The 27500-nt window shown below is 38.1% G+C and overlaps 2 protein-coding genes across 2 annotated transcripts in view; both read left to right on the plus strand.

The window, feature by feature from the left end:
- Positions 1-8451, plus strand: part of LOC135196832 (S-antigen protein-like) — a 17099-nt gene extending 8648 nt beyond the window's left edge. The window contains exons 2-6 of the mRNA XM_064223627.1: positions 1538-2759; positions 3536-3730; positions 5389-5449; positions 7694-7881; positions 8379-8451. Of these exons, the coding sequence (XP_064079697.1) occupies positions 1538-2759; positions 3536-3730; positions 5389-5449; positions 7694-7881; positions 8379-8422 (1710 nt within the window). The 3' untranslated portion in view covers positions 8423-8451. The remainder of the gene's footprint in view (positions 1-1537; positions 2760-3535; positions 3731-5388; positions 5450-7693; positions 7882-8378) is intronic.
- A 1137-nt stretch (positions 8452-9588) lies between these two features.
- The window catches only part of LOC135198081 (uncharacterized), a 36471-nt gene continuing 18559 nt past the window's right edge, over positions 9589-27500 (plus strand). Inside the window, exons 1-4 of the mRNA XM_064225509.1 lie at positions 9589-9595; positions 10225-10236; positions 15105-15950; positions 16269-17279. Coding sequence (XP_064081579.1) covers positions 9589-9595; positions 10225-10236; positions 15105-15950; positions 16269-17279 — 1876 coding nt within the window. The remainder of the gene's footprint in view (positions 9596-10224; positions 10237-15104; positions 15951-16268; positions 17280-27500) is intronic.

The following is a 27500-nucleotide window of genomic DNA, read 5'->3' on the forward strand; positions in this document are numbered from 1 at the left end:
ACCTCTAGCCTCGGTTTAAGATCAGAGGGTGGACAGACAAAATGCAGACGAGCAAAGCCATCTCAATAGTTTTCTTTTACAGAAAACTAATAAAACTATAACACACACAATGCTTATCGTTATGTCTAAACCAGGCATCGGTTCGAATCCTGTCGGGGACGATGTACTTATAAGTTATAATTTCCCTTGGGTGCATGCTATTCCCGGGGTTTGTTGAAATGAATATTGAATGATATTTCTGAGTTGCTATGTGTGAATATAAATCAGTCATCCAGGTACGAGTAACGAGATTCGAACTGGACTCGTATATGTAATCACATTCGCGTGGTAGTTCTTGATCTGCGTGCCAAAGTTATATAAACCTGATTTTACTAAGCGAATATCATTGAGTCGAGAAACAGTAAAGTGGTGAATATAAAAGTAGAGGTAAATGCCTTGCAGAGACCAGTAATTCAAGTAAACTAAATTTATGCTTCTCAGCAATCAAAACAGCACAGTTGGACTGGAATAACAATTACTCATAGAACCGCTACTAAGAGCCAAGACGAGAGAACTGCTACCAAGAGCTAAATCGAGAGGACTTCTACTAAGATAGGCATTCGTGTTTTCTTCACACCTGTGTCAGCCATTGAGAAACACTCGATGGCAACACATTTTCCTTAAGCTGAGGATTTACGTCAGTGGAAATTTTGCAGTAAATGATATATATTTAGTTATTCAGAAGCCATTTTAGCAATAGGCGTACAGATGTGTCTATATCAGTGAACAAGGATAGCCCTAATTTGACCTCTTCAGTAACAAAAAAGGCTATATTAGTGACTTGCGTTTTAAATCGCTAGCAAATACAATTATGTGAGATTGTTTAGAGTTAATTGAAGGGAGGAAAATACTAGTAGAGTAAATCCATTATCATCGTTAACTGTAGCAACGATTTGAAATATTTCTTCGCAGTTATTAACAATATAAATGAATGTTCCATAATGTAAATGTCCTCTTATCTTTAACTGCAATTGAATGATTACTTGACGGCACGAAATGGAGCGAATGCTTAACTCTCTTATCTCTTTGCAGTTTCAGTAATGAATGGTTGCTTAAAACATGATAATCTCTTATCTCTTTGCAGTTTCAGTAATGAAAGATTGCTTAAAACATGATAATCTCTTACCTCTTTGCAGTTTCAGTAATGAAAGATTGCTTAAAACATGATAATCTCTTATCTCTTTGCAGTTTCAGTAATGAAAGATTGCTTAAAACATGATAATCTCTTATCTCTTTGCAGTTTCAGTAATGAAAGATTGCTTAAAACATGATAATCTCTTATCTCTTTGCAGTTTCAGTAATGAAAGATTGCTTAAAACATGATAATCTCTTACCTCTTTGCAGTTTCAGTAATGAAAGATTACTTAAAACATGATAATCTCTCACCTCTTTGCAGTTTCAGTAATGAATGGTTGCTTAGCAACATGACATTGAGCGTATAATCATTCTAAAATCTCTCTCTCTCTCTCCCTCTCTCTCTCTCTCTCTCTCTCTGCAGTTTCAGACTCAGGCCAAGGATACTTTATCGGAAAAAGTGAGTCTACACGGAGTCGAGAAAAGACACCTACAAGACGAGGTACACCATGCTGCCAAGTCCTACGATGCACCTGCTGCTGCTGCTGCTGCCCTCTATCGGAGAGTGAGAGACGCGCAAGAGGACGCTGGCAATGGAGGACAGGTCACCGACGTGACGAAGCCCAAGAGACGGAAGAAGAAGAAGGATGGACCTGACGCCGAGGGGCGAAATGGTTCAGATAGTCCCAAGGACAAGAAGGGGCCGCAGAGGGCCGGAAATGGAGGGAAGAAGGAAAGGCCAGGAGACAAGGACAAACCAGGCAGGCAGGATAAGGACGTCAACTCAGTGAAGAGTGAGAACAAGAGCCCCTCGAAGGAGAACGGCCAAGGACGTCAAGGACCAAATAAGGAGGGCCAAGGATCTAAGGGACCAAAAAAGAATGGCCAAAAACGCCAAGGTCCTAAGAAAAATGACCAAGGACCTCAGGGACCAAAGAAGAACGGCCAAAAACGTCAAGGACCAAAGAAGAACGACCAAGGACCTCAGGGACCAAAAAAGAATGGCGAAGGACGTCAAGGACCAAAGAAGAACGGCCAAGGAGCTCAGGGACCAAAGAAGAATGGCCAAGGACCCCGAGGACCAAAGAAGAACGGCGAAGGACGTCAAGGACCAAAGAAGAACGACCAAGGACCTAAAGGACCTAAGAAGAAGAACGGCCAAGGACCTAAAGGACCAAAGAAGAAGAATGGCCAAGGACCTAAAGGATCAAAGAAGAAGAATGGCCAAGGACCTAAAGGTCCAAAGAAGAAGAACGGCCAAGGACCTAAAGGACCTAAGAAGAAGAACGGCCAAGGACCTAAAGGACCAAAGAAGGACGGCAAAGGACTTAAAGGACCCAAATCGAAGAAGCCCTCTGGTGACAAGGACTCCAAAGGGGGAGTAAGAGAAGGAAAGGAAGGTGGCAAAAAGGGAGCCACCTCGAATAAGTCGTCTAAGGGCAAAGAGGAACCTGGAAAGAAGAAAAATCAGAAGGACAAAAACAACAAAGGAATGACGAAAGGGAAAGACGGCAAACCACAAGGAAAGGGACCGAAAGGAAAGGACCAGAAGGGGAAGAAGTCGAAGGATAATAAGAAGAGAAAGGACAATAAAAATGCTCCAGTCAGAAAGAAGCCGTTGGCGAAGAATGGGGAAAAAGCACCAGGTCTGCATTTAAATTTCTCATTTTTTATTTATTTTATTTATTTGTTTTTTTTATTGTGGGGGCGCAGTATTTCATATCTATATATTTTTTCAGTTTCCAAAAGAAGCGAAAACTATCAATATAAATAAATCATGATTTGTTTTCCTTATGATAATTGTATATACTGAAATCATTTCATGTCTTCCAGAGAGAAACTTTATCCTTATGCCAAAATTAATGCTTTTGGGACATTTTCAAAAATAATAATAAAAAAAAATCTTAAATCATTCATATATCTTACAGTCAGTGGATACCGGACTATGTCATGTAATATCGAGACACAATAGTGTAAAGTTGCATCAAAGTGGCCCTTGAATCATTCCTTTCTGTAGAAATTTAACATTTTCATTCAATCTTTTGAGTAACACCACTAAAACACTCAATTTATGGTGATCTAGATGTTTGCTCATGTCCTCTTTCATCGACGTCGAAAAGAGGGGTTCAGATGGAATTTTAAGCCAACTAGTTTTAAAATCAAGTAAAAGATTATTTGTATATTCGTAAACCACGTTATATTCGAGACTAACAATCGGAGGCATCCCCAATAATAACGTCTTGGTGACATCATCCATCCATTCTTGAGAATGTACTGCGAAAATAAATGCTATTATTCCTAAATCAAATATCCTCTCAGTACCCCACTTATTTTCTCTCCGAGTGCCAGCCATCAGCTCAGGCACAAGGGCAAATCCATACTGAATTGTATCCAATTCCCCTCTCTCTCTCTCTCCCCTCAGGCCTCAAAAGTACCGACAAGAGAAAACCCAAGAAGAAATGCAAAGCGAATAAGAAGTGCAAGAAGTACAAGGGAAAATGCCGTAAGGACAAGTGGATCGCCAAGAAGAACAACAAGAAGAAGTGCCAGAACATCCTTCTGAAAGGTTGCAACACGAAAGGGAAGAATCCAGCCTGCACCTGCTGCTTGAAAAACAGTAAGGAAGGATCTTGTTTTGGGTTCGTCGCTGTGTTTTGAAATAAGGTGCCAGCCTTCCACATGCACACTCTTACGCACTCAAAAACAAAATCATACTTATTTATATATATATATATATATATATTATATATATATATATATATATAATATAGTATATATATATACTATATATATATATATATATATATATATATATAGATATATATATATATATATAGTATATAGTACACCTATTATATATATATATAGATATATATATATAGTATATATACATCTATATATATATATATATATATATATATATATATATATATAGTATATATATATTACTATATGATATATATATATATATATATATATATATATATGTACGTTATATACTCAATGAACAAGAGTAACGAAGACCCCCATTCTTACAACTTTATTGGCTACGTTTCATGTTTAATGTCACATTTTCAAGGCTAAAAAAGAAAATAATTAACTACAGATAGGCATATATACATATATATATATATCATATATATATATATATTATATATATATATATATATATATATATATATATATATATATATATATAGATACGTTATATATATATCCTCTATTTGCCTTTATCTATACATTCGTCACGTTCTATATCTTTGTGAGTCACACACTCACCCACACACACACACACTCACACACATCACCGCAAGAAAAAAAGTGAAAGACCTTTTTCGGTATTAAGTCCAAAACATTAACGATTCGTCAATGGCTTGGAAATAAAAGATGAAACTGTTTCGTACCTACACTCAGTCTCTCATGTATTCACCTGTGGTGGTGTTTGATAATCGAACCACTTGTTAAAGGCATTGTGGTCATGTGATATATATATACTATAGATATATAGTATATTATATATATATATATATATATATATGTATATATGTATATGTGTGTATATGTATATACATTATATATTTATATATATATATATATATATATATGTGGTATGTATATGTATATGTGTGGTATATGTATATATATATAGATATATATATATATATGTATAGTAAATAATATATATATATATATAGATATATATTTATAGTATAGTATATATATATATATATATATCATATATAAATCTATATATATATATATATATATAAAATACATCACACACATATACATAATACAATATATATATATATATATATATATATATATATATATATATATATATATATATATATGACACAATGCCTCTAACAAGTGGTTCGATTATCAAACACCACCACAGGTGAATACATGAGAGACTGAGTGTAGGTACGAAACAGTTTCATCTTTTATTTCCAAGCCATTGACGAATCGTTAATGTTTTGTACTTAATACCGAAACAGGTTAGGACCCTCATCCAGTCTTTCACTTTTTTTCTTGCGGTGATGTGTGTGTGTGTGTGTGTGTGTGACTCACAAAGATATAGAACGTGACGAATGTATAGATAAAGGCAAATAGAATTACAATGCCCTTTACAATATCGTTCTACAACAAGAGTTAAAAAGAAGCCAGTCACACAGTCTTGAATCAGTGGCCTGATTTCTGTAGGATTCTCGACAATGATGATGAATCAGCAGTCCCTATGACATTTTAACTGTTGATACTCTCTCTTTCCAGAATGCCAGAAAAATTTCAGAAACAAGAAGTGTAGACAATACGGAGGGAAATCAACCAAAATGTAAGTAAACATCTGTTTAACGTTTTCTCTCTCTCTCTCTCTCTCTCTCTCTCTCTCTCTCTCCTACACACATTATTTTATTTGTAAACATACTTCAAGAAATTTCTGTATTCTTTACTATTTTGTAAACAAATTCCTACAAACTCCTGTTCATTTCATTAATATATTTATATTCTTACACCTAAAATCTTATTTTGTCTTTATTATTATATAAATTACTGCTGCAATCTCTTGTTGTTCACGAATTTCTATTTTCAATTATTTTATAGAATACTCACGCAAACTTCCTCATACAAAAACGTCTTCTCTTTACTATTTCGTAATCTCATACCATTTCTTGTGCCTTCACTGTTATGGAAGCTTACTCTCATAAACGTCGGCAATGGTCACAAACATATTCAGCCTTCACTATTACATAAACATACTCTTAACGACGTCTGCAGCTCTCTCAAACATATTCAACCTTTACTATTACATAAACATACTCATATCAACATCTGCAATGCTCACAAACAACTTCTGCCTTCACTCTTACAACAATATGCTCATTCAAACATCTGCAATGTTCACAAACATCTTGTGCCTTCAATGTTGCATACACATACTCATATCAACGTCTGCAATGCTCACAAACAACTTCTGCCTTCACTGTTACATCAACATGATCTTTAAAACATTTGCAATGTTCACAAACATCTTGTGCCTTCACTGTTGCATAAACATACTCCTAACAACGTCTGAAATGCTCACAAACATATTCAGCCTTTACTGTTACATAAACAAACTCTCACAAACGACTGCAATTCTCACAAACAACTTCTGCCGTCACTGTTACATAAACATAATCTCACAAACATATTCAGCCTTCACTGTTACATAAACAAACTCTCACAAACGTCTGCAATTCTCACAAACAACTTCCCTTTACTATTACATAATCATACTCTTACAAACATCTGCAATTTTCACAAACATACTCAGCCGTCACTGTTACATAAACATACTCTTACAAACATATTCAGCCTTCACTGTTATAAAAACATACTCTCCCACTCTCACAAACGTCTGCAATCTCACATATTCAATTCTTCACTGTTACATAAACATACTCTCACTCTCACAAACGTCTGCAATCCTCAACCAAAATAATAATTCAACCTGCACTTGTTACATAAACATACTCTCACTCTGTAAATTCGCAAAAAACAAACATCTTCCCTTCACTACATAAACATACTCTCACAAACGTCTGTAATTCGCACAAACATATTCAACCTTCACTGTTACATAAACATACTCTCACAAACGTCTGTAATTCGCACAAACATATTCCACCTTCACTCTTACATAAACATACTCTCACAAACGTCTGCAAATCTCACACATATTCAGCCTTCATTGCTTCATACGTATTTCTTTTAAACAACTTTCTTCCACGTTCCATAAAACATACTCTCACAAACGTCTTTTTTTTCCAACATTCAAGCCTTCACTGTTACATAAACATACTCTCACAAACGTCTGTATTTCTCACAAACATTCAGCCTTCACTGTTACATAAACATACTCTCACAAACGTCTGCATTTCTCACAAACATTCAGCCTTCACTGTTACATAAACATACTCTCACAAACGTCTGCAATTCTCACAAACATATTCAGCCTTCACTGTTACATAAACATACTCTCACAAACGTCTGCATTTCTCACAAACATTCTGCCTTCACTGTTGCATAAACATACTCTCACCAACGTCTGCAATTCTCACAAACAACTTCTGCCTTCACTGTTACATAAACATACGCTTACAATCGTCTGCAATGCTCACAAATATATTCATCCTTCACTGTTACATAAACATACTCTCACAAACTTCTGCAATTCTCACAAACATATTCAGCCTACACTGTTACATAAACATACTCTTACCAGTATCTGCAATGCTCACAAACATATTTTGCCTTCACTGTTACATAAACATACTCTTACAATCGTCTGCAATTCTCACAAACATATTCAGCCTTCACTGTTTCATAAACATACTCTTACCAACATCTGCAATGCTTTCTGTTACTTAAACAAACTATAACAACTATAACCAATGTGTGCAATGTTCACAAACATCTTGTGTCTTTACTGTTACTTAAACATACTCTTTCAAACATCTGCAATGCCCACAAACATATTCTGCCTTCACTGTTACATAAACATGTTCTCACAAACGTTCGCAACGTTCACAAACAGGAAGGACTGCAAAGGGATCAAAAAGAAGTCGTGGTCCGCGGGATCGGAGTGTATCTGCTGTCTCTCTTGCCTGAACAAGCCTTCGTGTTCAGCTCTCGGTGGTACCTGCAAGAAGAAGTGTAAGAACGGAGTGTTTACCGACGGCGAATGCAAAGGAAAGAAGTGCCAGTGCTGTAAACCTGGCAAAGGTAATCTCTCTCTCTCTCTCTCTCTCTCTCTCTCTCTCTCTCTCTCTCTCTCTCTCTCTCTCTCAAACACAGTTATTGTAGACCAAATGCAAATCAAATATGCAATGATGGAATACGTATTAAATACACATGGAAAAGTAAGAGAATCGCAAACTGAAACACCAAAAAAACTAGGACCTGGGTGGATATAGATTAAGCCAGCCTTTTGGTGGCACGGGCTCTTGCTTCTCAGCATCCAGTGTACTACCGTGTAACGTAGAGTGGGAATGGGAGAGAAGTGACTTTTGGAGAAAAGTTATGTACCTTATTTTTCAAAAAGAAAAATGAGGACCGTATTTTTTTCCGTCAATTCCTACTCTACGTTGCATGGGTGTCGTGTCCACTAGTAATTTTCTTGCAGTTTCTATGTGTTAGTATAATGGCTTTAAATACATTGGTGTTATAATCGTACCTAAAGTGAAGAGTAACTTTTTATTTGTATTTTACTTTTATTTCAGTTCCGACTACCACTGTTCCTCGTAAGTATATTTCTCCAAATTAAAATGGTGCAAAAAATGAAAACAAAAATATGAACCAGTTCTATTATTCATTTTTTAAATTATTTATCTTAGAAAACATGACATACTTGCATCATTTTCTAACAGTAAGTGTTAAACTTTCGCTAATTTTAATAGCAATGCATCCCATGGACATTAAGTAACACCAAAGTTTAATTGATTTTATTTTAACTTACTCATATCATATATTCATTCTGCTACAAATATTTCTATGGCTGAGGGCAATGTCATATTTGTATCATGAATCCATAAGTCTCTCTGTGTCCTCTTGGATTTATCGTCAAATATGATGTGATATTTATTTGTACTTACGAAGTTACTGCTAATATTTGTCTTATAAAACGTCATATTTAATAGACTATTAATCCAGATTTCCCTCCCTCTCTCTCTCTCTCTCTCTCTCTCTCTCTCTCTCTCTCTCTCCCACAAATGAAACAGCCGAGACATGTAAGTATAGTTTTATCTCTGTATTCTTACTTCTGGTAATCTCATGAATAACAATTACCTCTAACTTATGTTCAGTTAAACATCTTGATAAGATTGCTTGTTGCTTGGGAATAGACTGTTGTGAAAATTGCTCAATACATGTTTTAAGATATTAAGAAAAAAAATTTTTAAGTTTTGGAAATGTTTTTTAAACGTTTTGGAAACTTTTGTAAAACGTTTGGAACTTTTTTTAAACGCTTAAAAACCCTTTATGCTTGGAAACTCTTTTCAACGTTTGGAAACTTTTTTAAACGTTTCTAAACCCTTTTTAAACGTTTGGAAAGTTTTGTTAAACGTTTGGAAACTTTTTTTAAACTTTTAGAAACTATTTTTTCAACGTTTGGAAACTTTTTTTTAAACATTTGGAAACTTTTTTTTTCAATATTTGGAGGCTTTCTTAAAACGTGTGGAATCCTTTATTTCACTTCAAGTAATCTTCTTTCTCTCATTTTTCAGCTACGGTATCTGGTGAGTAAACGACTTTGTTCGTAATAGTACCGGGGGGTAGTAATTAGTTAGCCTGTACGCTTTGCTTTTCAGAAATGTGGTAGTTTTTAGAGAAATGGATCATGGGAATAGAGAAGATGAAGTTGAATAATGATATTTGTTCATGTTACTGGAAATATCCTCACAATTAGCACCGTTGTCTCTTTTCAGTTAATCGATGAGAGGTAATAACCTTACTAATTATTTTTCTTAAACAAGGAGGCAATAACTTTCTGTTATTATTATTATTATTATTATTATTATTATTATTATTATTATTATTATTATTATTATTATTATTATTATTATTATTATTATTATTATTAAGAAATTCAGTCTCGTGAGAACAAATTTTAAAAAATCCACAACTATATATCTCAAATATATTTGTATGTTAAAAACAAAGACTTTCGAACACCGTTAATCAGTGTAGACGTTAAAGGACCATGTTCGAAAGTCTTTGTATTTAACATAGAAATATGTTTTTGTATATATAATTGTGGATTTTTTAACATTATTATTATTATTACTATTAAGAAATACTCATAGGAACATGAGAATTAAAACTGAGCAACAAATCCACAATCATGCATATGTATACATATGTTTTAAGATAACTGTACAGAACTTTCAAGGATTCGAACAGTTTCCCGATGTATCTTTAAATATAGGTAAATATACATAACTGTGGATTTGTTTCTTCATTATTATTATTATTATTATTATTATTATTATTATTATTATTATTATTATTATTATTATTATTATTATTATGTCATTTATTTTCACTAACTTCTCTTGTATTTATTTTCAGATGCTGTTAACCGTAAGTTTGACTTCTAGTAGTTTTTATTCTCTTAAGTATTATTTGGTCAATGCAGTCATCATTTGGATTTGTTTACTTTACAAAAATATGCACAATTACATTTTTGTCCCTCAATTCTAATGTTCAGATTTAATAGACAGTTGGCTATCGAAAGCAGAACCCGGGCGTTTAATATTTTGTAATGATTTAACATGAAGACAATGCCATGTTTGGAAAGTAAAGCAGCAAAGGGTATGCAGTAAAGCAAATGAAATGCAATGCAGTTTAATAATTGGTAAAATAGTACTTCAAAATTCAGAATTCCCAGGTATGCGGATAGAAGTGATAAAGATTAGAAATTGTCAGAATCTGATATTACGGTAATCCTAAGAAACAAGTAGCGGTACAGTGATCATCAAAGTTGGAATTCGTAAGTAAAGAGTTCAGAGAAAAAGTGATAAACTCAGTGAGAGATGTTTCAGGATACAGCCTCTGTGGCACCAAATTAGATAGTCCGTGCAACAGTGAACGAAATAAAATTTAGATCTGGAGCGTATCTGATTGATATCATAAATTTTGATTAATATCTTAAAACAAAACTTAATAACGGATTGCGTCGTCATAAAGATAAGCAATTAAGGACACAGGATACAGAGGAGGCAAGTAAACTAGTACGATCCTTGCTGAACATAATTGTGGTAAGGCGCTAAAGAGTTGAAAAGGCAGTTGTGGCGTAAAGTACAGTCACTCATATAAGTTCATGGCTGTCTCCGGGCACAAAGCAGAATGCCATCCAACCCCTTTCTGGACAGTGGGTCTGTATAGTGACGTATGACGGGCACACAATGAAACTTTCTACAGCAGAGTTAGGTAGTTGAACATTTGGCCAGTTTCGCACTCCCAGACACCTGTCATCCAGAAAGGGGTGAGATGGAAATCTCTCTCAAACACCCAGACATCCATGAACTTATATGAGTGACTGTACTCTGCCTTCCACCAACCCAGTAAGTACGTTGTTAAAGGTTTAGTTTAAATAAGAGTTACATGAGCCACGAGTAATATGTTAGGAGAGATTCACTGATGAATTCTAACCTAAGGAGTTAGGAAGTTCAGTATATCCATACTAGATCCAGGGGTTCGGAAAGGAGGGAACTAGGCTCCTGCGACAAACAGACAATCTCCACTAAAAGAAAAAGGTGGGTAACTTCCCTTGTACTTATTTCTTCTCTAATTCTATTCCTTCCCATTATTGAGGAACATGTCAAGTTATTTCAGAAATATATAGTAGCAGGATGTATGATGAATTCTATTTATCAGAGATATGTAGTTATAGGCTTGTAATAAAGGAACACATAAATCATAATTAGCCTCGTTCCATATGAAACGGACCTAGTTTCACCGACTTGAAGAGTTCCAAGAAGAAAAGTCCTGCAGCTCCTGCCCAGCTCAAAGACCATTGTCCCCTAAGGCTCTTACTAAAGTGTCTCATTCCTCATTCTTCAGTGCCACTCTGCAATGTTAAATGGATCCGATGATGCTGTGCTGCCCAGGAGCAGCAACAGTTTTTTTTCTTCTGTACAAGTTATCAGGTTGGAGTCTTTTCGTTGCTAATTTCCTCTTGGTATTCAAAATTTCATGCTCAATATCTGCAGGGCTCGACTTTTTCAGTGTTCTTCGCAACTTCTACATTTTGTAAAATTTTGATGTCTGTGATGCCTCTGCTGTATCCCTGTCCTTGTATCACTCATATTTCCTTTCGATCCTCGTTTCCCATGTTTCTACCACTAATTCCCAGGCCATGGTTATCCGCTGGCTATCAGTTCTGCTGTTGAGAGTATGGGCCTTTTCCTTTGACGCCCCCTCCTATTCCCCTCTTATTTCTAGGAGTCATGTGAGGGACGCACTTTTGCATTGCAGCCCCACATCTTTGGTTCCTTGGATGTCTTGTGACTTGAGTTGCCTGATCCCCTAGCTCTATCAGGTTTCATGTAACCACCTAGGAGAGTATCACCTTGAGTGTCTGCATGATCTACTCATGCCTGAAGTTCTAGTGTGTCCATGAGTTGTATGTTGTTGATTTTGCCACATCTTCAGTGATCGCTGTTCGTCCCACTCATTATTGACCGTTCATCTATTTTCTGAGGTACTTCAGTCACTGCAATTTGGTGATATGAAAGGATATTGAGATGTTCTTACTTCTCAATATCCTTTGTTATGCCTCTGTCCTTGTAATTTACCTATTGAGTTGCTGTTGATCTTCGTTATCCATTTTTATCATTTAGTTTTAGTCCATGTTTCCTCACTGGCTTTCAGTTCTACTGCTGTGGATTTAAACTACTTTCTAAGAAAGCTGCCCTTCATTTGCCATGGAACTCTTGGATTCATGTCAAAGAGGCATGGTTCCTCATTTGCTTTCAGTTCTGCTGTTGATAATTTTAACTACTTTCTATGAAAGCTGCCCTTCATGACTTATGCAGTCCTCTGGTGGATGATCACGTTGAGTCTTTCATGTGATTTAGTCATCCTTTGGTTTCTATCATGCTCACAAGTTTCACTGGTGCCTAATTATTAAAGACTGAGCCACGTCATTAGTGATTGTTTTTCCACTTATTATTGGCCTTTCATCCATTTTCTATGAGGTGCTTCAGTCACTGCCCTTCATTTGTATGGTAGAGTATTGAATGGTTACATTGCTATTTTTGCAACAATCTTATGCTTCAAGTTTGTTTTGTACTTTGAAAATATGTGTCAGTAGTTTGTGTGCCCAGTGCTGTCCTCCTCATCCTGCTCTTTGTTTTGACATGTTTTCGGAAAAAACCTATTCTCGTTGTTTATTCGCTCTTTCACCATAAATGCTTCTTATGGTTGCCACGGCCTTCTTATCATATCAATGTATTATTGGTCTTTTGTGGCGTTGGTTACAATCCTCTTTGGACAGTTAGAGTTTTTTCCCTGGTGAAAGGGATCAAGGGCTTATGTCTCTTGCTTACTGATGGTTTACCTTTGGCAGACTTTACAGACAGTTGGATGATGATTAAGTCTAGGTTGAACTCCCTATCTTGTCTAAGAGCCCCTCGTTCCTTTGTTGGTTTTTTGCATTGTGCATGATGTTCATGGCTGGGAATCTCCTTCTAGTAAAGTGTCATTTTTGAACTTTGACTTGCCGCACTCTTTTCCTGAAGCTGTCATTTTCTGTGCTGTGGAGCCTCTGGGGTTATTCCTCCCGTGGTTGTACCATACCAGCCATTTTTCTCTTGTCCACCCCATCTCTTGATTTCAAGACTCTTATAACCTCTTTATTTTGATAGCTTAGTCACATGTAGATGTTTCTTAGGAGGCTCGTGTACTGCTCAGGTTCAAAGGCCTTAGGGCTCAAATGCCATCCTCTTCTATACTGTTCGTTTTTACCAGAGATTGTCTATTTTCCATAGAGCTCTCTTTGGTCCCAGCAAATTTCTTTCACATCCTGCTGTCTATTTTTATGCGCTGTTGTGAGTTTTATCCTCTAGTGGGTCGTGAGCTACTTGTCAAGGAATCCTAGTCATTCATTCTCCTCTTCTTCATGACTTCATACCACATCCTTATAGCACTCAGGTGTAAGTCACATGTGCTATGCTGTTACATTTCCATCCTTAGTTTAACTGTTTGTCATTCCTGAGAACTGACCTTGAATCTTGGTCTTTTATTCTTTCTCGAGGCTCTGATGTTTCAGAGTCTCCGTAAATTGCAATAATTATGTAAGAACACTGACCCCCCCCCCCCCTCTTTCCTTTAGTTCTTCCAGATAGGTATTGACACACAGAAAAGGCAGACACTTGATTAACGGACATAAGACTGTGAGTTAGGCATTTTTGGTGAAACATTTCTTCTTTCACCTCATCAAGTCAGTGTGTCTGGATCTGTTTCGCATGCAGTAAGGCTAATGTTTCCATTTTAAGAATGTTTATTCATTATAATGCAATTTGATTTCATTTACTTTTTAGGTATCAAAACATATCATCATTGTTATCTAAATTTAGATTAAGCACAGTGTCTAAGAAATTTCCTATTTATCAGATATTCACAATATGTCTAACATAATGCCCAAGTTCAGTGGGGTTATAATAAATTTTCCTTTCTTAATTTTACATGTGTTCTTCAAGAATATTCAGTAATCATTCACCCTCTTCTAAGTCGAACTAAAAATATCGAGGACTGTTTTTAAATTGCAATAACTATTTAAAGAAACTCTGCCTTGTGACACTATCTTCCTATTCACATAATTGCATAGTATATTCACCTTTGTTTTATGTTGTCTTGACCTAGTTGCATCTTTGTAAAGGACTGGTGAAAATTTCAACACTTCCTTCATTAAGTTTGAAGAATGAAGTTCCAAATATATTAATTCGTAGATCAAACTTCTGTGTGGTCTCAGGGGGTACCCTAGGGAACTTAGAGCATCAGTAGTTATCTTTTTATTTGAAATAGTCTATGCAGTGATATCAAAGAGCGAATTAAAATGTTGTTAATGGCGAGTAAAGACAAATATTACTTCTAAACTTACAAGATTTTCCATAATCTTATTTATGAGATATTTGAAAAAAGGTACTATAATATGGAAGATAGTAAAGTATGATATTATCCCTCAGAGAACCAGGTCAGGTAACTTTTCTTTAAATTACCTGGATAAATGAATTATGAGTTAAATGGAAATCTTCTAGATCTATACACTTTCAATCTGCATAATTCAAAGGAGATATTACTCTGCAACCTACTTAAAAAAAGATTACATGTTATTTTATACTGGAAATTTTTAGTGGATGCAATGAATGATATATAAAGATGATCTTTGTGTTATTCTTGGTTTACAGCTTACAGGGTATGTAATTTATTTTTTCTTACAATTTCAGCTACAATTCAAACACCAGCACCAACTGTGCTAACACCAGCTCCTACAGGACCAGATGGATCTCCAGTAACACCTGCCCCAACTGGACCAGGTGGATCTCCAGTAACACCTGTCCCAACAGGACCAGATGGATCTCCAGTAACACCTGCCCCAACTGGACCAGGAGGATCTCCAGTAACACCAGCCCCAACAGGACCAGGAGGATCTCCAGTAACACCAGCCCCAACAGGACCAGGAGGATCTCCAGTAACACCTGCCCCAACTGGACCAGGAGGATCTCCAGTAACACCAGCCCCAACAGGACCAGGTGGATCTCCAGTAACGCCTGCCCCAACAGGACCAGGTGGATCTCCAGTTACACCAGCACCAACAGGACCAGGAGGATCTCCGGTAACACCAGCACCAACTGGCCCTGGAGGATCACCAGTAACACCAGCACCAACTGGGCCAGGAGGATCTCCAGTAACGCCAGCACCAACTGGGCCAGGAGGATCTCCGGTAACACCAGCACCAACTGGGCCAGGAGGATCTCCGGTAACACCAGCACCAACTGGGCCAGGAGGATCTCCGGTAACACCAGCACCAACTGGACCAGGAGGATCTCCGGTAACACCAGCACCAACTGGGCCAGGAGGATCTCCAGTAACACCAGCACCTACTGGGCCAGGAGGATCACCAGTAACACCAGCACCAACTGGGCCAGGAGGATCACCAGTAACACCAGCACCAACTGGACCAGATGGATCTCCTGTAACGCCAGCACCGACTACACCTGGAGGATCTCCTTTAACATCAGCACCAACTGGACCTGGTGGGTCTCCAGTATCGCCAACATCAAGTGTACCAGGTGGGTCTCAGGGAGTATCAGTGCCAAGCACTGCAGGAAGTGGATCAACTGGCACAAATGGGCCAACAAATTCAGCTGCTCTAACAACTAGACTAACAGGCAGTACTAATATTGCAGTTACTAGTAGTAAAATGACCTCTGCACTCCGTACCAGTGCAGTTAGTACAAAAGATAACAATAATAATATATCTTCAGAGAGTTCAGTGCCAAGTAGCACTGGTAGTGAATCCACCATTATTTCATCTTTGTCAACAATTAAAGCTGGATCATCCATAAGCTCGTCTGAAGAGACAGATAGTTCACGTTCTTCTCTTTCAGGAGGAGGAAGTAGTACATCTGATAGAGTGAGCACTTCAACAATCTCATCTGGATTAAGTACACCAGCAGTGAGTTCATCCAAAACTGTCAGTGGATCATCCATTGCTAGTGGATCATTAGGATCCACAATTACATCAGGATCTACTACAGTACAAGGACCATCTGAATCTACTAGTGTTGGTGGATCATCTGTTGGTTCCACAACTGTTAGTGGATCATCTGGACCTACTGCTACTGGTGGATCTACTACTGTAGGTAGTGGAACTTCTGGATCTGTCAACACCAGTGGATTTTCTACTGTTAGTGGATCATCTGAATCCTCCACTAAAGGAGGATCCTCTTTATCTTCTAGCTCTAGTGAATCTACCATGGTTGGTGGATCATCCAGATCTACTGCTACTGGGGAATCTTCCACTATTAGTGGGTCATCTGGATCTACATCTGGTGATGGATCACCATCTAGTGTTGGTGGATCAACCAGTCCTAGTGGAACATCAGCTAGTGCAAGTGGATCAACCAGTGCTAGTGGAACACCTGTTAGTACGAGTGGTTCAACAATAGCTGGTGGCTCTTCGCCTACTACTGCTGAATCACCATCAAGTACAGTTGGATCAGCAAGCACTGGTGGATCATCAGCAAGCTCTAGTGGATCATTAACTAGTACTGGTGGATCAACCAGTGCAAGTGGAGCATCAGCTAGTTCTAGTGGATCCACATCAGCTGGTGGATCTTCACCAACTACCGGTGGATCTTCACCTACTAGTGGTGGATCATCCACTGGTTCTAGTGGATCATTAACTAGTACTAGTGGATCAACCATTGCAAGTGGAGCATCAGCTAGTTCTAGTGGATCCACATCAGCTAGTGGATCATCATCTAGTTCTGGTGGATCAACAACTGCTGGAATATCATCATCTAGCTCTGCTACAGCATCCACTACTAGTGGATCATCTGCTGGCTCGTCATCCACTCCAGCTGGAACATCAAGTTCAGCTGCCTCATCTACTGCAGGTAGAAGTTCTATTACTTCTGATAGTGTGAAATCTACCGCTGATACAGGATCTAGCAATACAGCACATAGCTCATCTACATCTCCAAATGAGTCTGATGATTTTAAAAGTGGACCAATGAGCAGTTCAGGTACATCAACAATAAATGCTCCTCATTCTACCAGTTCCATGGAAAGTAAACAGTCTGTTACAAGTACATTATATTTTAGTGTTAGTGGATCTCCCTTTTTAACAGATAAGCCATCATCTACCACATTTGGCAGTGAGTCATCATCAATAACTGGTATCTCACCTACATCTTCAGCTAAGCTTCCTGCATCTGGAAGTGACACATCATCTATGATAAGTGAGACATCTTTAGCAACAACTATGTCATCTTCAGTTGCAAATAGCTTATCCTCTACTACAAGTGAATTAGTCTCCTTAACAAATAGAGAGACCTCTACCAAAACTGCATTATCCACTATGACTAATAGTGAAGTAGCCTCTGAAAAAGGTGGACTGTCTCCTACCACAAGTGGATCATTTCCATTAACAACTGAATTGCCCTCAGCATCTGATGAATCATCTTCATTGACAAGTAGGACCTCCTCTACCACAGTTGATTCAACTTCTGTGACACACTATTTGCCATCTACTTTTACTGGATTTTCCTTAGTGAATGAGATACCCACTAGACCAAGTGGTTCACCTTTAGTGGGTGAAAAATCTACTAAATCTGGTGGATCATCTTCCTTGGTAAACTGGTCAACTTCTGAAGCAAATGGATCACCTCCAGTGAATTTATTGGCTTCATCCACAGCAGAAACTCTAATTTTAACAAACAAATTACCTACAGTATCAGGTAGATCATCATCCTCACCTTTCATATCACAATCTCCAAGTGGACCTTCCTCTCTAACAGATGAACCACTTTTTTCAAATGGTATTCGTACTACAACAGATGAATCATTTTTAAAAACCATTTCATCTTTTAAGGAAAGTGAGTCTTCCTCTGAAACAAAGGGACTAACCACTCTTGCTAGTGGATTACATTCTAAGAGTGACACTCCTACTACAACAGATGTATTATCTCTAAAAGATAAATCAACATTAAGCCTAAGTGAATCCTCTTTTATAATAACTAGGAAGCCTACAACATCACATGTATTCTCTCCTTCAAGTGGACCATCATCTTTAACTTATGGGACACTCACCCCATCAAGTGGATCATACTCTTTAACAAGTGAGATACCACCTACTTCAGCAGCAGCATCATTAACAAGTCTAGTAATCCCTGCCAGTGGGTTATCAACTACACCCATTTTACCAGAGGGATCATCCTTAATAAGTGGGATACAAACCACTTCAGTAGCATCATCATTAACAAGTCTAACCTCCCCTGTTGCTGGTGGATCATCATTACCCGTAAGTAAGCCATCATACGCTGCAAGTGGATATTCACTAGCTTCAAGTGTATCACACTCCTTAACCACTGGGATAACAACTACACCAGGAGATACATCTTTAACAACCTTGACACCCCAAAGTACAAATGGATTATCTACTGATCATGGGATATCACTTATCCCAAGTGAATCATCCTCCCTAACCAGTGGGGTTTCAACTACATCAGAGCAATTATCTTTAACACATTTGGCAAGTACAAGAGGATCATCTGCTGCAAGTGGGATATCATTTACCTCAAGTGGATCCACCTCCTTAACCAATGGCATATCAGCTGCATCTGAGGTATCATCTTTAACAAGCTTGACAACTCAAAATACAATTATATCATCTGATGCAAGTGGTTTATCTCTTACCCAAAGTGGGTCAAGCTCCCTAAACAGTGGGATACCACCAATCTCAAGAGGATCATCTTCAACAAGCTTCTTAACTCAAAGTGCAAGTGAATCAACAACTGCTGCTAGAAGTTTATCACTTACCCCAAGTGGATCTACTTCCTTAACCAGTGGGATATCAACTGCATCAGGAGGTTCATCTTTAACAAGCTTGGCAACACAAAGTACAAGTGGATCATCTTCAGCTGTTAGTAGCTTATCACTTTCCCCAAGTGGATCTTACCTCCTTTAACCAGTGGGATAATATGTCAAACTGCATCAGGAAGGTTCATCCTTTAAATATTCTTGGCGAACGCCAAAAGTACAATGTGATTCATCTTCAGCTGCTAGTGGCCTTATCCTCTTACCCCTCTTTAACCCCAATGTGGTTTTCTAACCTCCTTAACCGTGGGGATATTCAACTGCATCAGTAGGTTCATTTTTTTAACAAGCTTGGCAATCACCAAAGTAACAAGGGTTGGTTCATCCTTCAGCTGCTAGTGGCTTATTCCTCCTTACCCCAAGTGGTTCTACCATCCTTAACCAGTGGGATATCAGACTGCATTGCAGGAGGTTCATCTTAAACAAGCTTGGCAGCACAAAGTACAAGTGGGATATTGGGCCTATACAACTGGCATTCAGGAGGGGGGGTCAGGAGGTTCATCTTTAAGGAGGAGGGGGTGGGGAGGTTCCATCTTAACAAGCTGGTATGGCAAAGCACCCAACAAATTAGCACAAAGCCACAAAGATACAAACAAGCACAAAGTACAAAGTTGGATCCCCAAATCTTTCCATCAGCTCTGCTTTATTGTAGTGGCTTATTCCTTACCCAAAGTTGAAGTAGAAGGGGGTTTCCGGTTTCTACCTCCCTCCCTTCTTTCCTTTTTAACCAGGTGGGGGGGATTGGGATTGGGATTGGGTGATATTCAACTTCCTCTTGGCATCAGTGAGGTTCATTTTGAAGGGAGGAGGAGCGAAGGGGAAGGGCAGGTTCAGGTTCAATTCTTTTAAATAGGCTTGGCAAACACAAAGTACCAAGTGGCATCATGGCAAAGTTACAAGCAAAGTGGATCAATCTTCAGCTGGCTTGGTGGTTTATCTTCTTACCCCAAGTGGTTAGGTTTTTCTCTCTTTTGGGGGTTCTAAAGTGGTTTTTCCTTGTTTTTTTTTTCCTTAACCTCCTTAACCACAGTGGGAGCTGGGGATTGGGTTGGAGTTGGATGTTCAAACAACTGCATCCAGTGAGGGGGGTTTCCATCCTTTTTAACAAGTTCTTCGGCAAAAACAACAACCAAAGTTTTTCAAAGGGATTATTCATTCTTCATGGCCTGTTTTCTTTTTTGCTAATTGGTCTTTTTTCTTAACAAAGTGGGGATATGGCCGAATATCAACCTCTGCATCAGGAGGTTCGAGGAGGTTTCATTCTTTTTAATAAGGCTGCCTATGGGGCAACACAAAAGTTTAAAAACAACAAGTTGGATTATCATCCTTCAGCAGCTTAGTTCCCCTAAGTGGGCTTTATCTCTTTATCCCAAGTGGGAGCCTACCCTTAACCTTAAACAGTGGGATTGGGGATGATAGTGGGATATCAAACTGCATCAGGACATTCAGGGACGGTTCATCTTTAAAGAGTGAAACGGGGGGTCAATCTTTAACAAGGCCTTTGCAACCACAAAAATTACAGGTTGGTTCAATTATTCAGCTGGCTAGTGGCTTATCTCTTACCCCAAAGGGGTTTCTCTACCTTCCTTAACCAGTGGTGGGATGATATCAACTGATCAGGAGGTTCTAGGGTTCATCCTAAACAAGCCCTTTTGGCAACACAAACAACACAAAGTACAAGTGGATCATTCAGCTGCTACTGGCTTATGCCTTACACCAAGTGGGGGGAAAATATTTCACCCTCCTTAAACAGGGGAGGGATATTCAACTGAATTCAGGAGGTGGTTTCATATCTTTAATAAGCTTGGCAACACAAGGTCCAAGTGGATCATCTTCTGCTGCTAGTGGCTCATCTCTTACCCCAAGTGGTTCTACCTCCTTAACCAGTGGGATATCAACTGCATCAGGAGGTTCATCTTTAACAAGCTTGGCAACACAAAGTACAAGTGGATCATCTTCAGCTGCTAGTAGCTTATCACTTTCCCCAAGTGGATCTACCTCCTTAACCAGTGGGATATCAACTGCATCAGGAGGTTCATCTTTTATAAGCTTGGCAACACAAAGTACAAGTGGATCATCTTCAGCTGCTAGTAGCTTATCACTTTCCCCAAGTGGATCTACCTCCTTAGCCAGTGGAATGTCAACTGCATCAGGAGGTTCATCTTTAATAAGCTTGGCAACACAAAGTACAAGTGGATCATCTTCAGCTGCTAGTAGCTTATCCCTTACCCCAAGTGGTTCTACCTCCTTAACCAGTGGGATGTCAACTGCATCAGGAGGTTCATCTTTAATAAGCTTGGCTACACAAAGTCCAAGTGGATCATCTTCAGCTGCTAGTGGCTCATCTCTTACCCCAAGTGGATCTACCTCCTTAACCAGTGGGATATCAACTGCATCAGGAGGTGGTTCATCTTTAACAAGCTTGGCAACACAAAGTACAAGTGGATCATCTTCAGCTGCTAGTGGCTTATCTCTTACCCCAAGTGGCCCAACCTCCTTAGCCACTGGGATATCAGGTACCTCAGTACGATCATCTTTAACAAGCCTGCCATTCCATAGTTCGAGTTGGTCATCATCTGTTGGAAGTGAGCTGTCCCTCTCTTCCAGTGGTTCAAACCCCTTAACAAATGAGCCAGCAAATTCACGTACTTCAGTTGAACCAACTTCTTCAACTAGTGGTATACCAGTTTCATCAGGTGGATCCACTTTAACAAGCCTGGCAATCCATAGTTCAAGTGGATCATCTGCCACAAGTGAGTTATCCCCTTCTTCAAAAGGCTTGACAAGTGGGCTACCAATTTCCTCAAGTGAACCATCTTCAGTAAGTACAGTATCCTCTCTTACAAGTGGATTATCTACTGCTGTCAGTGGATTAACTCCCATGTCAAGTGAATCACCCTCCTTAACTAGTAAAATAATATCTGCATCAAAAGAATCATCATTAACAAGTCTAAATTCCCCTCCTACAAGTGGATCATCTTTTATTACAAGTGGGTCATCACCTACTTCAAGTTTATCAGCCTCCTTAAGCAGTGGGAAATCAACTACAAATGGAGTATCATCCTCTGTGAGTGACTTATCCCCTACTTCAAGTGGATCATATTCTGTTACTAGCAGGATACCTACTACTTCTAGTGAATTATCTTCATCTAGTGGGTCATCCACCAGCTTGAGTGCATCATCTACAGAAACAAATGGGTTGGCCTTTACTTCAAGCATATCATCAAGTTCAACAATTGTGCTTTCTAGTACTGCAGTTGGATCATCTGTAACAAGTGAGATATCTTCTACTCCGAGTAGATCATCTTCCTTAACAAGTGGGCTTACCACTTTTTCAGGTGGATCATCTTTAACAAGTAGATCCTCTGCCAGTACTGCTGAATTGATATCTTTTGCAAGTGGAGCATCTTCTATTTCAAGTAGAGCATCAGTTTCTATAATTGGGTTATCATCCACCACATTGAGATTATCCTCGCTAACAAGTGACATGATTCATAATACAGACACATCTTTGGTTCATATTAATGGATTTTCTTCTGTTACCAGAGGTTCATTACTTTTAACAAGGTGGGATTTGTTTGCTACATGTGAATTATCCTCTTTAGCAAGTGAGTTAACCCCTAACAGCAAGTTCATAATCCTAACAGCAAGTTCATAATCACTTCTCACAAATTCTATTACCTGTTCAGATTCTCCAACAAGTTGGTTAGTTTCTATTAAACTAGAACTACTTCTTTACAATTAGGGCTTCATCTTCAAGTGTAATACTTCATCCGATACTGCAAGTAAATTATCATCATTATGAAGTTATATATGGGGTATCCTGTACTGAAAGTGAACATCGTTTGATAATTGTGTTTTCCTTTACTACATACAGTACATACTCTCCTTCTCCTGTATATAGGTAGTTCACTCTCAGATGGTTTTTTTTTGTGTTTCTTCTACAAGATCATTCTCTTTCAAAAGGGTGTTGTTAACGACGAGCAGTGCAACTTACTCCTCGACAAGGGAAAATTGCATCATTCTCCTGCTAACTAGATCATTATCAGCTTTCATGGTTCATCTACTTTTACAAGTAAGTTTTATTTGAATAAGAAAATCACTTCTGCAGAAGAGAATGGTCTACTTCAAGCAGACCATTCCCTTCTAGATCGCCAACAGAGCATCGTCCCATAGAGGTCTAATCAGTAATAGTGTTACGAGAGTCATACAACAAAACATGTTGCTAGACTTTTTGGCAAAGTTTGATCTGACCTGCTGCTCATAGTAACTGTTTACACAAAACGTTTTCCACCATGCGGAGGATGACCCACGCTGGCTCCATATTGCAGTCTTAGTTTTCCCCCAATTTCACTGGGTAATTCAATTATTTGAAATACGTTAATATACTAAATCATTATCTCCTGCTACCCGACTGGAAGGTAAAGCGCTCGTTTTGTTTTTTTGTTTTTTTGTTGTTGTTGTTGTTGTTGTTGTTGATGATGAATCATCCCATCAAGTCAGCCGATTTTTTAGTTAGTTTGGTTTATATTACAGACTTATTGCATTTATTTGTGAATACTTCTGCTACTAAGACTGACCTTTGTCAAAAGTAGATAAAATACAGCTTACTCTTGGTCAATCCCTTAGATATCAGTTTTCTTTGGAATTATATACGAAATGAGCAAAAAATGTCGGGTACTCTGTGGAATATTTAGTGGATTAGTGCACAAGAAAATCCTTACTGTTTATGAATGCCATATGCATCGCAGATTGCGGTGACCAGTTAGAATATGCATTATTTGAATGAAAACATGAAATTTTAGTATTCTCATAAATTAGGCTCATTATTCAGTGTCTGTTCACCTGTTAAGTAGGTTTCCATTGTTCAAGTTAATTGTCTATTCGTCGTTTCTTATTGCAAAACCTTCCAAACTATACAATCCTCACCTTTTCAAGATGTATGAAACTGTTTATCAAGAGTTTTGTTATGATGCTGTTTCTTTTAACCATTGATGAACATCGATAATTCTGAAGTATTTTAAACAATATACATTACAGGAAAAGTAGTAGTAGTAGTAGTGACAAAATGAACATGTTTATTCTGATCATCATTTTCTCTCGTTTTTTTTAGGCATATGAATAGAATAGCATGATTATTGTTGTAGAAAACTTCAAATGAATGCAATTAAAAGTAGCCTCTTTCATATATTTTCACTATTATTTGACTCTCATTTAATTTGTCAACAACTGAAAGTCTGCTAACATGAAGTAAACAAAGGTGTTTACATATCCAAAGGAAGCAGTACCTGCTTTAATCATTTTAATATAATTATCATCTTTCATCGCAAGGCAATTCTCCCATACATTGTACGCTGATCCATGCTATTTTTACACTGGGAACTTTAATTTATTCCAACTTGAGACCCACGAATTCAACATAACAGCACTTGCTGAAGATTGGACATCTGTTCAATGTCCCATTATCTTTTTTCATACTTTGAACTTGCTGAAGATGCTAATTCTGCCGAACAATCTACTTGAGTTACAAAGTCTACAGTTTCTACAGATACTGCTTCTAATAATGATTCACCTTTTGCTAAAAGTACTCATTTTCCCAAGGATATTTCTTCAGCTAAAGAGGTCACATTTTGTAAACGTGTACAGTTTCTGGTGATGCTACTACTTGTGAAGATGACCCTTTTTGCAAGAGATACTTTCTCTGGCCAAGATGCAGCAACTGTCAGATGTGTATTGAAAGATTCGACAGTTGCTAGAGGAAATACTTGAGTTAAAAATGCGCCATCTGATGAAGAGGCTTATTGATAAGCATACTGCACCGGCTGCAGATATGACGTAACACGGGCTAATGCATTGGCTAAAGATACTCCAGCGCCTAAAAGATAATCCTTCTGTTAAAGATACAACTTTTAAATGATTCCACAGCTGCTACAAATCCAACTAATGCTAATGCTGCTCCTGCTGCTGTTAAAGATGCTACGTTGAATAAAAGTGCTACATTAATGTGCAGGTAGATGTTGCATCCCCTCTAATTCTGCATCGACTCTTGGAACCCACTCTGCTAAAACTGCTTGTTTTGTTAAGATGCTCTATCATGCCACATTTGCTAAAAATGCTGCGTCTGCTAGCGAGTCTGCAGATTCTAGAACAATCTGTACCTACTAAAGATGCTCTTTCAGTTAACGGTGTCCTCATTTCTAGTAGTGAAACTTTCTCCACAAAGATGCTGCTTTTGTTAAAGTTGCCCCTTTATCGGAGCTGCTTTATCTGCTGAAGATGCTGTTGATGCTAATTAATCTCCCCCTGCTAAAGCTGCTAAAGAGTCTACTACTGCTAATGAAGCTACGCTGACTGGAGATGTTGCGTGTGGTAAAGAACATCCATTACTGATAGGATGCGTGTTGATAAAGAACATAGTTTTTGCGCTATAGCTATTTTTTTTGCCGCTGATAAAATACTATTGAATGCTTCCTTTAGTCCAGTTACAAATAAAACTAAGAAGCTGCATTGTTGATGTATCTGCGAGCTCGATTGCGAAGCTTTGCTTTTTGAAGACATTTCCCCGCTGGCTGCCTGAACTCATCGGCTAAAGGGAGCTTATGGCATGCCTTCATTCAGCTGATCTTTTTCTTCTGAGCCAATGCAAAGACATGCTGTGCGTCGCTATGATCTCTGCCATTTTTTTTTTTCATTTATTCCATTTTTTTTACCAAAGCTAACCAATAAGATCCAGATGTTTATCGCTTTTCTGCTATGTTGCTAATGAGAGATATGGTATGTAAAATGTATCTTGCGATATTTTCAATTATAAGATATGTTTTTCTTGTCCGGTGCTAAATGAAGTTTAGTGCCTTCAAATGTCTTTCTAGCTTTTCTGCTTTTTTTTCGTCGCTTTTTTTATATATATTCCACGGCAGCCAAGCTAACAAAGAAGACCCAAAAATGATTTCCATTTTGCTCTGCTGCTAATGAAAGAGATGTTGCTTTAATCGCTCATGCAAATAAGCTTTCAGTGCTCGCTCGTCGAGCAATGCTACAAATGTTCTTCTAGCAGATCTGTAATAAGCTTTGTGTTTCGTCATTCTTCTTCACTTTCTTTTCCAAGCAAGTGATCTTCTAGTAAATACATTCCCTTTAAATCAGACAACTTCAAATACTTATGGGTGATCCAGACTTGTGCTTGTGGTGAGCCTAGAATATGAGAACTTCTTCAGAACTGTTTGACACTAGTGCTCTGTCGTGCTTTGACGACAAGACACCAAATCTTGGCGGCTCTATCAACCTGTTATAAAAAAGTGCATTAATCTTCTGCATTTATTTCAGACTAATGGACAACTTTTTTCCGCATTACCAGGTTTTGCTTTTAATGTGCTAAGCTTAGAGCACGTTCCAGCAATGAACAGAATTTAGACTTTGAAGTCAACCACGAAATGCTTTTGCAATCCATAATGCTAAACCCGCCAAAATATCAGTAGCTTTTTGCACCACAGCCTAGTCGTCTTTACAGATATGGTGTATACAACCTTAAGTTGAGTATGAATGATATATTATTCTTTTGTAGCTGTCAATTTCCTACTTCACTTCAGTGATTTCTCTGTCTAATTTAGAGCAGCTGATTGAACCCTGTGCGTTGTGATCCAGCTGCCCTTCGTGCTTCCTTTCCAGCTATACTTATTGAAACCAAACGACTTCTGAGACTTTAATCAAAGTAGACGAAAGACTAAATGACCTTTCTCTTACCGAACTATATACTTGTTTCCCAGCCTTCAGTGGCTTTATCTTATTCAGACTTCATACCTACGTAACTCGGAGGACCAACCAAGAAATGACTGAGAGACATATTCTCTCTCTCTCTCTCTCTCTCTCTCTCTCTCTCTCTCTCTCTCTCTCTCTCTCTCTCTCAGCTAAATCTCCAGATAATTATTTTTCAATGGACATTCGACCGACAGAAATTTTTTTTCTCTCTCTCTCTCTCTCTCTCTCTCTCTCTCTCTCTCTCTCTCTCTCTCAGCTCAGCTAAATCACCAGGTAATTCTTTAATTCTTTTTCAATGCCCATTTTAACCGACAGAAATTCTCTCTCTCTCTCTCTCTCTCTCTCTCTCTCTCTCTCTCTCTCTCTCTCTCTCTCAGCTAAATCACCAGGTAATTCTTTTTCAATGCCCATTTTAACCGACAGAAATTCTCTCTCTCTCTCTCTCTCTCTCTCTCTCTCTCTCTCTCTCTCTCTCTCTCTCTCTC

Source organism: Macrobrachium nipponense, chromosome 23, assembly GCF_015104395.2.
Source record: "Macrobrachium nipponense isolate FS-2020 chromosome 23, ASM1510439v2, whole genome shotgun sequence".
NCBI lineage: Eukaryota > Metazoa > Arthropoda > Malacostraca > Decapoda > Palaemonidae > Macrobrachium > Macrobrachium nipponense.